Source organism: Artemia franciscana, chromosome 6 (assembly GCF_032884065.1).
Source record: "Artemia franciscana chromosome 6, ASM3288406v1, whole genome shotgun sequence".
NCBI lineage: Eukaryota > Metazoa > Arthropoda > Branchiopoda > Anostraca > Artemiidae > Artemia > Artemia franciscana.
In genome coordinates, this window is record NC_088868.1 from 38236020 (window position 1) to 38250060 (window position 14041).

Consider the following 14041-nt stretch of genomic DNA (forward strand, 5'->3'; position numbering starts at 1 on the left):
CGAACTGTTTGATTGACTTATTTTAATAATGCCGAAAGTACAATTTATGCAGCGGACAAAACTTCAGTCAATTCGTTATTCAGTGACGTCAGATATTCCACGTGGTTACAGATACTGAATGAATATTAATAATAGTTTATAAGATTTAAAAATGTTCTCACTATTTCGTAACTACGGAAACAATTTGGTGTCTAATTAAATCAGAATATAAGTCCTTTACCAACAACTGTTTTGAAATTGAGATTAATCCTGTTTGAAAGAATAGATAGATCTTAACTGTTCAACGACTAAATAAAGACTGAAAAAGTTTGTTTGAAAGGAACGTGAAAATTAGCGATAAGTCACTGCTGTTCCTACATGAAAAGGATAAGATGCTTACATTTATAGATTCATTCCTTTCAGTTTTATCTTTTCATCAAGTTTTGATGTTATTTGAACATTTTCTTTGACATTGGTGAGTCCAGTCTTAAGACTGGGGGAAATTTTGTGCTAGCAGAAGCTTCGAAAATCATATTATGGTTTCAGCTGCACTGGGTTTCTAAGGCTGTTTTTTAAGGTCTGTAGTTTGGTTGGGGATAGAATATAAGCAGTAAAGAGTGTTTTTTCTTTGCAACAGGTCTGAGTGATCAACTGGCAATAAAAAGTCAAATACTGACTTTGAGGCTACCTTTGATTTATTGAATCACTATATAGCCCAGTATATTCCTGATGTTAAAAGTGATCTATTGTCAATCTACCATTCAATTTTTTTCCTGAAGTAACTTCTGTTGGGAGATGTTATCTTAGAAACCTGAGGTGGGGGTTCGATTTATATGGAAATGGAAAGCCCTAGTTCCACTTTCAAGAGTCAGAAGTGGTAGGAGGTAAACCAACCCATATTCATGCTCACTTTTTGTACCTCTTTTCCTGTAGCACTTGAAAAAAATACGATTCAGATTCTGATCGGATCGAAAATATCCATTTTTTTAAATCGTCAAAAACTCTTGTGGATGTGTCCACGGGGATGACATTACCCCTGAGGATAGTCGGACAAAAGCCTTAAATAATGCAATTTAGCATTTCTTTGACCATACTACTAACTAACTAAGACCGCAACAACAAGTGACCTGAGGCCAACACAGCTACTTACGCTCCACCTCCCTCCCAATCTATTCAGAGCCTTCCTCTTTACGCCCTCCCAGGAGGTCTCCAATCCCATTAATTCTTAATTTTTGACATCCTCCCACCCCAACCACGGACTGCCTGCTTTCAGCTTAGCCCTTGACGATTGCCAAAACGGAAAATCTAAAATAATCCGTCATCCGTAATGCTAATCCGTAATTATCTCATTATAGCCCCTAAAAATTGGTACAGAACCATATTTCTCGTACAGCCTACTGTTTGAAATAGGGTCAGTCAGCCGGATATAGGGTCAGTCAGTCAGTCACCGTCTATGCTAATAATACTACCGAGGTCAGTGAAGTTGTCCACCTGGTCAATCTTTTCGTTACCTATTTTAAGCTTTTCATATTCACTTATTTCTAGCCTTACTGACTTTTTCTTCTTAACATTAATTTTCAAACCCATTCTAGCACCCTGAACTCGGTAAAACTCTAAAATTTTGGTAATTTTGCTCACACTTTCATCTAGGATACTTAAAATCATCACTATAATAAACAAGGAAAGTTTATCTTCCCCATTTGATTCCGTGTTCTCCTATTGCCTTTCATGTGCTACTTAATTCAAATTAAATAAATTGATCCATATTAAGGGAGAAAGAAAACAACCCTGCTTAACTTCTGACTTCATTCGAAACCAGATGCTAACCTCATTTCCTACCTTAACCGACAGCAGGGATATTCTCGTACATAGCTCTGATCACTTCAATTTATTTATCTGGTACACCATATAAGGATAGAACCTTCGCTAATTTCTTCTACCAACAGAATCTAATTCTTGTTCTTAATCTATAAAACAGAGCACCAAATGTGTTTTATAACTCAGGGACTTCTCAATTATTAACTTAAGAGTGAAAATTTGATCGACACATCCTCTACCCTTTCTAAAACCTTACTGTTGTTCTTTTATCACTTGGCTGCTGCTTCTCTCAGTCTAAAAAGTATCATATTAATAAGTAATTTACTACCACAGAGACCAGTCTGTTGCCTTGATAATTACCGCTCTCACTCTTATCACCTTTCTTGAATACTGGCTTCATGAAGGTTATCCCACAATCGTTAGATTTTTCCTATTTTTCGAATAATCCTAATATAAAGAATAATCTCATAATCTCCAGTAACTTATTTGTAACCTCAGAGCTACCATATTTAAGAAACTCATTTTCTACACTTTCTGTACCTGGGGCTTTTTTGTTTTTTAATCTTTTTATAACCGTCGCTAATTTTTCCTCACAGAAAAAAATTCTTTCACATCCAAGGTATCACAAACTTTTTCATTTACCTTTATATTTTTTCCTGCAACTCTGTCTTGGCTTGTCACATTCTCAAAATGTTCTTCCCATTTCTCTTTAACTCTTCGCTTATCACTAATTGTTGCTCCGTTCCTATTTTTAACCGGGACAAGTCCGGATTGACTAATGCCTCTTCATTTTTCCGCTTCATCATTCGGATTGACATGTCAGTACAATTATCTAACTATTATGCCGTCTAGCTATTGTTTCCAAATCCTCCGCAATTTTATCCATGGCCTCCACTTTACGCCTTCTTAATTCATATTTTAATGTTTTCTCCACTTTCTTTACGTTCCTCTTGTTTTCATATGATCTATTCTATGAAAATAAGAGTAATATTCAATTATCTATTCATATATCTTGGGATATATCTCAGGAGTGGTGAGGGATACTAAGTTTGAACTTCCAAAAATTTTGAGGGTGATACTGGACTAAGTCGAAAGATATTGTGTGCATCAAAGTTGTCAAAAGAGCTGGTCTGAAGTATTTCAGGAATAGTTAAGGGTGTTAAATCGAAATCTTGCAAGGGATATTGAGAACTAAACTAAAGAGGAACTAAACTAAAGAGCCTATGTGGATTCATGCTGTCAGATCAATGTATGTGTAACGTCTCAAAAACGTTTAAGGGTATTAATCAGGATCTTTGAGGGGATTTTGGGTTGGAGGGGACGTACTAAATTAAAATACGCCATGTGCATTCTTGTTGTTAAAAGGTGTATCTACCAAATCTCTGGAATGGCTGAGGGCATTAAAAATCTTTCACGGCACATTGAAGTGGCTGTTAGATAAAGTCAAAAGCTACTATGTAAATGCAGGTTAATGGAAGGGCGTATCTGTAATAGCTAGAGAATAGTTACTTGATTAATTTGAAACTTTTAAGGAATCTTGAGGGGGAATAATGATGAGTCGTGTCTACAATATTTCAGGAGCGATTAAGAGTTTTAATTCTAAACTACCAGAGAATGTTCAGAGGGATATCGAAGTAAAACAAACGACATGACATCCAATGAGGCTGTCACAAGTACCCATCAGTAAGTTCTATAGAAATACTAAGGTTAATAAGTTCAAATTTTAAGGAATGTTTATAGGGACGTTTAACCAAACTAAAGGACATTATGTTACAGTCTAGTAAACGACATAGTTTTTGCAGTGGATTCGAATTAATGGATGGTTTTGTTGGTTTGATCTTTTTAGGTGGGCTGTTTTAGGCTAAAAACCTCTGTCTAGCCAGGTTATCCATTATAGATTACCGCCTCATTGTAGTATAATACATGTAGGTATAAATGTAAAATGAGTTGTAGGTAATACGCTTGAGGCTGCTTACGCAAGATTTTTAGTCTTGTTGATAAAAAAGCATATTAAAGTATCGAAAAGTCATGTCGTGATCAAGCTGGACCAAGGGTAGCATAGTGCCGTTTTTCTGTCCGATTCTAAGCCATCTTAAGCACTTCATTTAGATTTGAGAAGATAGTCCCGTTCTGAACTGATTTTTAACCAATTCTGTTCCAGAGACCATAATGATTTTACTGATTTAAACAATATGGAAATTACAACTTGAAATGCTACATAGTTAGGACAAAAATATTGCATCAATATTAAGACTGACGAATTTAGACCTTTTGAACAGGAGTTATTCGGAGTTTAACCTAGGATTCTGGGGTAAGAAGTATAAAACTAAGTGATTTACAATTTATTCACTCAGGCAGGAGGGATTACATGCATAGGCCAGGAGTAGGACGTATAATGAATAGGTATGCTGCTACGTTTTGTTACATCGGGAAGGTATTATTAATGGAATTCTAGTTGATCATTTTATGACTAATATATGCAGCGTATTAGATATGGGTATGTATGTTTCTGAAGAACCAACTGACGGAGATTGTAATGACTCGGATGAATTTTACTTACGGATACAGGAAAAATTAGCAAGATCCCGGGTAGAAACACGAGGTTTTTATTTGGGGATTTTTATGCCCAGGCTGGTTGAAATGGAGATAGATGGTATCCTAACCTAGGTAAATTTGAAGTAGGAAAATAAAGCAGTAATAGTTACTACTGGTATAACTTTGTTGGTGCAACAATTTAGTTTCATCCGATACACTATTTGGTCATAAAATGACCTATAAGTTAACATGGCATTCACATGATGGTAAGACAGCTAACTTTATCGATTTTTTTATTGTGAGTTCTGAGTTCTTTATTTAACATTAAAATCCATAAACAAAAAAATTACTTCAAGACAATCTCCCCCATAAGGCTCCATGGCCGGGAAAGAACAGGGGAGAAAAAAATACCAACAACAAAAAATATAAACAAAAACCAAAAATTGAGTCGCCCACCTTAATAATCTCCAAAAAATGACAAGCTAGGCAGGGAGTAGCACATGATTTCACCAACTCAATTAAATATCCAACTCATTCAAGAGACATCAACTCCAAGGGAAACCGGAATAAAAAATAAAGACAAAAAAAAAAAAAAACAAAAAACAAACAAATAAAATTAATTACTAGCTAGAAAATCTCTAACATAATTTTTGAACATACCAAACGAGTGGCAGCTTCGTACGAACTCTGGGAGCGTGTTCCAGATCCTGTTGCAAGCTGTCAGAGGGTTGAAGTCAGACCTCACTGACGGTGTGTGAAGAACCAGTAAATTGTTGGAACTGCGGAGATGATAAGTCGATTGATCAGAAACAAAAGATATATTATTACATAGGACAGCAGGAAGATGGCCGTGCAACTGTAAAAAAACGAAAAAAGAACAAGAAAGAAAATAGAGAGATTTCAAATCAAGCAAGGGTTTAAGTGAAAAACGGTTAGTTTCCTGAATAAGAGTCCTTGCTTTATCATAAAGTTTTGAAAGTGGCTTCAGAGACGAGGGAAAAGTTGACATCCAAATAACAGAACAATAAGAAACATAAGACTGAACTAGGCTGCAGAACAAGAGTCTAAGAATCGACCCTGGAAATATATATTTGAGCTTTATAAGGATTCCAAGACTCCTGGAGACTTTCATTTTAATCAGGTCAATATGATACTTGAACGAAAGATTTTCGTCAAGCAAGATGCCTAGGAATCGAACGTAACGATCCTTAGGTCTACTTAGAGAACCTCTTGATACATTTATTTCATTTAAATCAGGGCAAGCCTTTGAGACTCTGGAGAAAATGAGAAAACATGACTTTTCGACATTTAAGGCAAGATAATTTACATCAAACCACTGGATAACTCTTTCAAAAAGGGCTATCATCCTTGAACGAAGATCAGACTCAGTTCTACCAGTTGTGCCAAGAGTACTGTCATCAGCAAAAGCAATAAGTGTATCCGGTAAGGACAAACTCTTGTCACAGCTAGTAACGGACACTGGTTGACAAAGACGACAGCAAATGGTAGGTTTTAAATTTTTAACCGCATTAATAAGGTCATTGACGTAGATTAAAAAGAGTATCGGCCCAATAACAGATCCTTGTGGAACACCAAACTCTATTCCAGAAGGATTAGAAAAGTCCGGATGAACCGAGATGACTCGACCAGATAAATATGATAGAAACCATGAATAAGCATTCCCTCTTATTCCAATATGGGACATTTTCAGAAGAAGAATCTTGTGTGTTAATGAGTCAAACGCTTTTCGAACATCAAAAAAAGAGCAGCAGGTATCAAACCAGAGTCAAGAGTTGAATTTAAATAATTCAAGAGAGTTGCACATGCATGCTCAGTTGAATGTTTGGCCCTAAAACCAAACTGAAAATCATGAAAAAAGAGTTTAGAATTAAGAAAATCAAGAAGTCGAGAAAGCATAGCTTTTTCAAAAATTTTACTAAACACTGATAAAAGAGATATGGGACGATAATTTGCAGGATCATTCCTTGATCCACCTTTAAAAAGGATGATAACACGAGCACGCTTTAGAGCACTTGGGAAGACACCATTTTCAAAAGAAAGATTGACAAGTCTCGTGAGGGCACACACAATGACAGGAAGAATGAACTTGACAACCTTAGTCGGAATACGGTCTGGGCCAGAGGATGAAGAACCCCTCAAACAATTGACAATTCTGGCTATTTCAGCCTCAGAGACAGGTTCCAATCCCATTGATTTAAGACAAGGTGGTCCTAGATAAGACCTAAAATCAGGTAGAGAAGAAGAAGGACTTACAGAAGAGGCTGTAGTTTTGCCGATATTAGCAAAATAGGAAGTAAACGCATCTTGAACTTTTAGCTCACCCTCTACATTTTTCCCGTCAATAACAACACTTGAAGGGACAGAAGGATGCAGAAAAGATGGCCTGATAACAGAATTGATTACTTGCCATGTCTTCCTAATGTCTTTACCGCACGCAGAGAATTTTCTATGATAAAATAACGATTTAGCCCTTCGGCAAAGCGAATTGTAAACTCTTCTATAAGCTTTGAAAAGTTGAAGCCGGGAATCACGCGAAAATGGCTTAGAGCACCTGTAAGCCTTCCAAAGATAATTTTTCTTCCTCCAACTTTTAAGAAGTCCAGGGGTCATCCAAGGATTCAAAGGGGTTGTTCTTTTCGATGCTGGATTCGACTGGGGTGCATTACATGTATCAAAGATAACTTCTTTCAAAGAATCATAAAATGAATTAAACAAAGAATCTATGTCAGATCCATTTTTAGAAATACTCCACGAACAACCTGCCAACCGTGACCTAAGAATATGCAAGTCCTGATCATTAAATTTTAAAGAGGAAAAACCTGCTTCTTGGCTCCTCCTTGGCAACGAATCGGAAAAATCATACATGGAAAAAACAGGAAAATGGTCTGAGATATCACTCATCAATATAGAATTTCGCACCAACGTCAAAGATGAAAAAATATTATCAAGCAAAGAAGCGGTAGTGTTAGTTATGCGAGTTGGAATGCATGCAGAAGGTAGTGTTCCACAAGCGAGCATTGTCGAAAGAAAATCCAAGGACGAGGATGACCTCCGGTCACACAAATTAAGGTTGAAGTCGCCCATAATTACAAGTTCACATGAATGAAGTTGGATTATTTCCAAGACCTCATCAAGAATCTGAAGGAAAGAGGGAACAGACCCACTAGGAGACCGGTATATATTACCAACAATCAAAGCTTTAGCTTGGGTTTTAATCTCAATAAATATGGATTCAAAAATTCCTTCTTCATTTCTTGACAGGTCATGTCTAACAGAGTACGGAAGACATTCCGAAACATAAACAGCATGGCCACCTTTAGCCATCCTACTTCGATTCAAATATTCCATCTTGTACCCAGGGAGATGCAATAGAGATTCGTTTTTTGAATCAAGGAAAGTCTCACAAAGACCAATGAAGTCAGGGTGGCCACTACGCACTATTTTTTTCAACTCATCAAACGAAGAGCAAAGACCCTGAACATTAAGCTGAAGTACAGAGAATCTACCATCTCGTTTGGATACTCGATCTAAATCAGATACGTATTTACTACTAACTGAAAAATGGGGATTTGATGGTGATTTGTTAGACTGACCTACTGAATTATTTATCAAACTAAGAATATCAATTGGGTTATTTTGAAGATGAGATAGTCGCTCACCCAAGGAGGAGATGTCACCCAAACTAGAGTCAGACAAATTAAAAAAAAAAAAATACAAACTATGATCCATCATGCGCCACCCACCACCCAGCTTGGCATCTTCATAACAATGACATGTGGACAGCAACTAGGCAAATAGAACGATGAACTCATTTTTTGTGAAAAAAGAAACTGAAACAGAAAAAATAAAGGCCAAAAACAGAAAACTTGAATAAGAAAAAAACTTGTATACAAAATGAAAAACAACAAAAACATAACTAAATCTCCCAATCCAGGAGAAAAATTTATATATCATAACTTACGAAAAAAAAACCAAAACAACAACAACTAACAAACATCAAACAAATCACTAAAAAAAAAATGAACAAATCACACATATTACTCATCACCTCCGACTATCACAGCGGGGGAGGGAATCACAGAGGTCGCATTACTAGATAGTTTAAAGGGATCAAAACATGAGTCCTCTATTCGCAACCAAGTCTTACTCTTTGAAGACTTTTTCGCTTCAATCCATACACTAATCCCTTTCGTTATTACTCGGGTTTCAGCAACTCTAGTTGAAGTGTCAGATGACGTACGCAGATTATAGCCGAAAGATAGCAGTTCTTTTCTACGACGTGCCAATTCACGCGGGAGATCAGAAGTGATACTTTTTCCAGATCCCTTCAGCCTACCACAACTTTTCATAATAGCGTCTTTATCTGCTAAGTTAGCCAAAGTCACGAAAACTGGCCCGGCTTTTAGTGTAGTCCTAGACGTTGCCCTAGTATTAGAGCCTGGTGGTTTATTTCCATTCAAACGATAGCACTTGACGAAGGGCATTGAATTTGCGTTACTGACTCCTAATTCAGAGAGAAACTCACGAGTAGCATTTTCTGAGTTACCACCTTGAACAGCTGGTATACCGTGAAGTAGAATATTCTGTCTTTTTGAAACAAGTTCAACTTGAAGACAAGACTTTTTTAGATTTACTACTTCGGTTTTGAGAACCGTATTTTCTTCTTTGAGTTCCAAATTCTCATTTCGCAAAGCCTCAATTCCCTTTTCCAGGCTAAGAATCTTCGTCATAAGCTCAGTGTGTTTCTGATCAAAGTAAGACTTCGTGAGAGACATCATAAAATTATTCAATAATCTCCCCTAGATTGGCTAATAACCAAATCAAAAATCCATTAAACAGAGACTTACTGGCAAGTGTTCAAACAATTCAAACAGAACAAATGTCCTAAATAAGCAATAGCATCCACCAACGCGCACTAGCTCTGAACGGAATGAATGCTGGCAAGCAACTGATGCTGGCAACTACTACTACTACTAACAACTCACCGCCGCACCAAGCCGACTAAGGCCAAAACTGCAACACACGCTTCTTGCGGTTTTCCTACAGAAGTCATCGAACGTTGTTTGTTTTTTAATCAACAATATATTTAAATTAAATAGGATTAAAATCAAAAAGTTATTTAAAGCAGACATTTTCAGAGCCTTCAACCAAAAAAAAATATCATAAAAATTACTTACAGAATTCAGGCAATCATCGGAGTTTTTTGATGTTGCTCGAGCAATATAAAAAGAGATAAAACATTTGCAAAGAAAGAACGAGGGAATTTTTCCTTTGATCTCTTGAATTTCTTGAGTTCTCTTGAATCAGTGGTTACACAGTGGATTGATGGGTATTCTAAGCTATACGGGGCTCAAGGATCCCTTGTCGGTGCCTCTAAGCTGGACGATGCAACCTCTAGAAAGAACTGCTAGATGCACCCGCAAAAAAGAACTGACCACTGAAACATTGATTTGACGAAATACTTGCCATAAATTACTCTGGAGGACGTTTATCCATCTGCAATTTTCTTGTAAATATCAAGAGTCAGTTTGAAAGTAATCATCACTCTAACATTTTTTTCTGTTTTATTTGCTATGAAACTTAGTTCGAAAATGAATCTTTTTAAATAATATTAAACAAAAGCTTCTATGCAAGTTTGGAAGGGAAAATTCTTTGAATCCATCTTCTCAAAGTTTGTTTATGCTACGATATAAAATGCCTATTACGGGATATAAGTTTATCTTTCACTCTCGCCTAAAAGTCTTTGTCCAAGTTTGTTTATTAATATTCATTATTATGAATTGTTGTTAATCATTGTATTGAATAAAATCTTAAAATGGAATAATAGAACAAATTTTTAAGTTAAGAGCAAGGTCCTTAAAAAATGAACAATTATTCGAACTTGTTCGAACTGCTTGATCGTTCCCTGGGCCAAAAAACTTGAAAATGTCTTGAGTGAATGGAAAGGATTAAGAGGTCCAAAAAAGACCATACTATTTTCTATAGCTTGTCGGTTTGAAACGTACATTGATGGCTCCCTAGTAGAATACCTTTAAAAAGTTCTGATATGGACTGAAGTAAACATGCTCTTGTAAGTTCTCATATTGGTGTTGGTATATCATCTGGACCAGGTGCTGATATTTCTCTTATCTATTCAAAAGGATTCATACCTCAAATTGATCCCCTGGGTTCATCAAGTCATAATCTGCGTGTTGCGGGAGAAAATACGACGCTGAAATTGATCTGGATATTGTTCTCTGTACTCCCCACTACTGCTTTTCTAGATACACTGATCAGCTACAGGAGGGAAAAATTTCTCTTGACACGGTCTATGGATGGCTAAATTCTCTATTAGAACATTTTCTTATCCTTGCTTATGAATTACTTTACTATTTCTTAATTTCTCTCCTTCTCTTTTCCGCTTTTATTGTCTTTCCCAACGTTTTATTTTCCCTAAGCTGTCTATGGTATCATAGCAATCGATCTTCCTTGGAGAACGGTTGTTACTTAATATTGAGAAATGACACATCCCTCCCTTTTTGTTAAGTAGTCCTCATACAAAAATGCTTAGTTCTTCTTCCTGTTTTCTTCTTTTCCATACTCTTAAGACTTAATTCACTCATTGAAAATAGATAATTTATATCTTTCTGTGTCTATCTATTTCTTCCTTCTGTCCCATTTCATTATATTTTTCCAACTTCTATTCAATACATTCTTCTATGAAAATATAGGTTTTTAATTAAAGTTCTCCAAAATTTTCCCCTTCATTACAATTGTGCGTATAATTTGCAATCTTTTCGTCTCCTTAGTTCAAATACTGATTCATCATACAAATAAGTCATGTAATCTTTTTATGTTTCAATCATAGGAATAAATATCTGCTGTAGATCTTTCTCTATGATTAAATCTTCTTCAATACCAAATCAACAAATATTTTCGCACTATATTTGACTCTATATTTATTTGTACTGTTATTTACAGTTTCATTGCTGAGTTATTTAAGCGTAAAATGGTCAAAATTGATTTAATGAGCCAATTTTTGTCTACATTGTTTCATTGCGGAGAATTTGACGATATTGACGATCTTTGTAGCTTGATCTCCATGATTGGAAGGCCTTATGACCGAGAGGTATATTTTTATAGCTTTAATAATTTTAAAATTACCGTAGATTTAAAATATTCATCGATTTCTGAGAATGAAAAAATTTCAAGTTTTTAAAGCCATTTTGTAAACAGACAAGTAACCAGATAAATATATGAATTTTTTTTGGTGATTTATTGAGCATGATATAGCCTATTCTGATGAAGAAAGTAAAAAGGAAAATGGGAGAGACGAATAAACATTATAAAATCAGATTAAATGTACAAAATATGAAGTAGAAGGTAAAAAGTAACACTTCTCCAAAGCTTGGGATATACGACACATACCTGTATTTACCCTAATATGTCTGATTAGGCTATTTTACTTCAGATCCATGTTGTATTAGGCTAGATTGATTTTAAATTTAGATATATTTAGCTTTATATAATATATATCCGTTTTAGTAAAATAACTCACAAAGATGTACTAAATAAGAATTATTTAGAACGACAATCTATGCAACTATCAATGCAAAATGTGCCTTGATGTTTGCACATGCAATTACTTGAAAAGTCCAATAACAGTTATTATTTTTTGACGTTAGTGACTCATTCCACATAAAGCTTGGCTGTGAGAGATTGGACGTTTAAACTGATATCGCAATAAGAGAATAACTTCTGTGTTATTTGTTTTAAAATGTAAGTAGAGGAAAGTAGGCGGGATTGTTAAAGGCAGCAATCTTCGCACAATTATAATACCAATATAATGGTAAAGATACAATTGCATCTCTATTTTAAAATATACTCTTAATATGATGATAATATTGGCATATTCGCCCAACCAGAATTGTAGCAGCTTCACTTGTATTGTGGCCTGCTAGTGGCGGAAGAAAAATATTGGAACATCATATCAAGAAATGAGTGAAAACCCTGTAACTAGTTATACTTGACAACGTTATACTTGACAACGTTATACTTGACAACGTTTCGGTACGTCAACCAAGGTTTGGCACTTTAACCATTCAAGGATTAGTGATGATTCCACAGATATCTCGCTTCAATATATTTGCAGACTTCAAAAGCCATCTGATTGAATGTTTTGGCTTCCTAAAGGTTGACAGCATCCAGTGCCATTGAGCGGGTGAAGCGTTATCCAACCCAATGATGTTACCGGAACGGGCTGGTCCTTAATTTTTCCCTATTTTCTAAAAATTCACTACCCTCTCTTAATGGTCACATTCTCTTAAAGACAGCTGGAATGCCAGTAAATCGAGGAAGGACAGTATTGGATTGAAATTTTGACTTACTAAGGGTTTAACTCCCACATGTGAAGATGGTTAACCTTCTCTTATTCTCTTTTAGGCCTCTTTTTCCTCCAACTTTCCAGTTTAGTCCCCCTTAAACGCTCTTTTTCTCTTTTAGGAATAGTTGCTTATGTTTCAGCTGCTTAGAGATAACGATCTGAAATGGAGAAAAATACTTGACAAGCTGCAATATTTTGTGGTTGTTGGATAAACACCTCATGTTTTACGTTTAGAATACATTTAGTTATGGTTCACTCTATATATTTTTTCAAGTTCCGTCCATGGCACAAGATAAAATAATTTCCCATATTTAGTTTCAAATGGATTGTCGAAAAGAAAGGACTATAATTTTGTTCAATCGCAAAAAATATTTGTATGTGCTAAAGGACCATTTTATGGATGTAGCAGTGGCCTTTAGATTTTGAGAAACCGTTGTTTTGGTATCATTTAAAAATTGCCCCACGACCCCTCTATGAACAATACCTTTTTTGTTATAAAAAAAATTAAGATTCTTGCTCTGAGAATCAAGATCCTGACTAAATTTTCGTGAATCGGTGCCCTTCTGCTCGGATTGTGTTGAATTCATTTCGAATCCAGTATCTTTTTATGATACTCTTTAAACTTATAAAAAGAAAGAAAACCTTTTTCCCATTGTCTACATGATCCGTATCAAATTTAATAGAAAAACAACTGTTTCCTTCTTTTGAAAATCTAAATTTTTTACACATAAGGTACACGTTTGTCGACGAAGTACATTCTTTGATAAATCAAATAAAAAAAAAACAAGTTGTTTTAGCTGAAAGTAAGGAGTGACGTTAAAACTTAAAGCGAACAGAAATTACTTCGAATATGAATGAGTCTGCTCCCTCCTCTCCGCCCCGCTCTTTACGCTAAAGTTTGACTCTTTCTCTCAACTCTACTTTTAAAAACAGAAAAGTTTTTAGCGTAAAGAGGGGGCGTTGCGGAGGGAGCAGCCCCTTTCATATTCGAAGTAATTTCTGTTCGTTTTAAGTTTTAATGTCGCTCCTTACTTTCAGTTAGAAAACTTGTTTTTTTTTAAATTTAATTTCTGAATGTTTTTGAATTAATGCATGTTTTTATTTTGGCTCTCCGCATATGAATAATTAAAACGAAATTCGCATATTTAATTATTTGGCTAAGTGGCTTTCTCATAGTTTTGATTGAATGAGTTTGAAAAAAAGGACGGGGGAGGAGGCCTAGTTTTTCTCCAATTTTTTGGTTACTTAAAAAGGCTACTAAAGCTTTTAATTTCTTACTAACGTTTTTACTAATAAACGATATACGTTACTTCTATATCTTTCTTT

General features: G+C 35.4%; 1 protein-coding gene across 1 annotated transcript in view; it reads left to right on the forward strand.

Moving 5' to 3' along the window:
* The window catches only part of LOC136028394 (uncharacterized), a 93039-nt gene that overhangs the window by 70812 nt on the left and 8186 nt on the right, over positions 1-14041 (forward strand). Inside the window, exon 11 of the mRNA XM_065706209.1 lies at positions 11314-11461. Within this exon, the coding sequence (XP_065562281.1) occupies positions 11314-11461 (148 nt within the window). The remainder of the gene's footprint in view (positions 1-11313; positions 11462-14041) is intronic.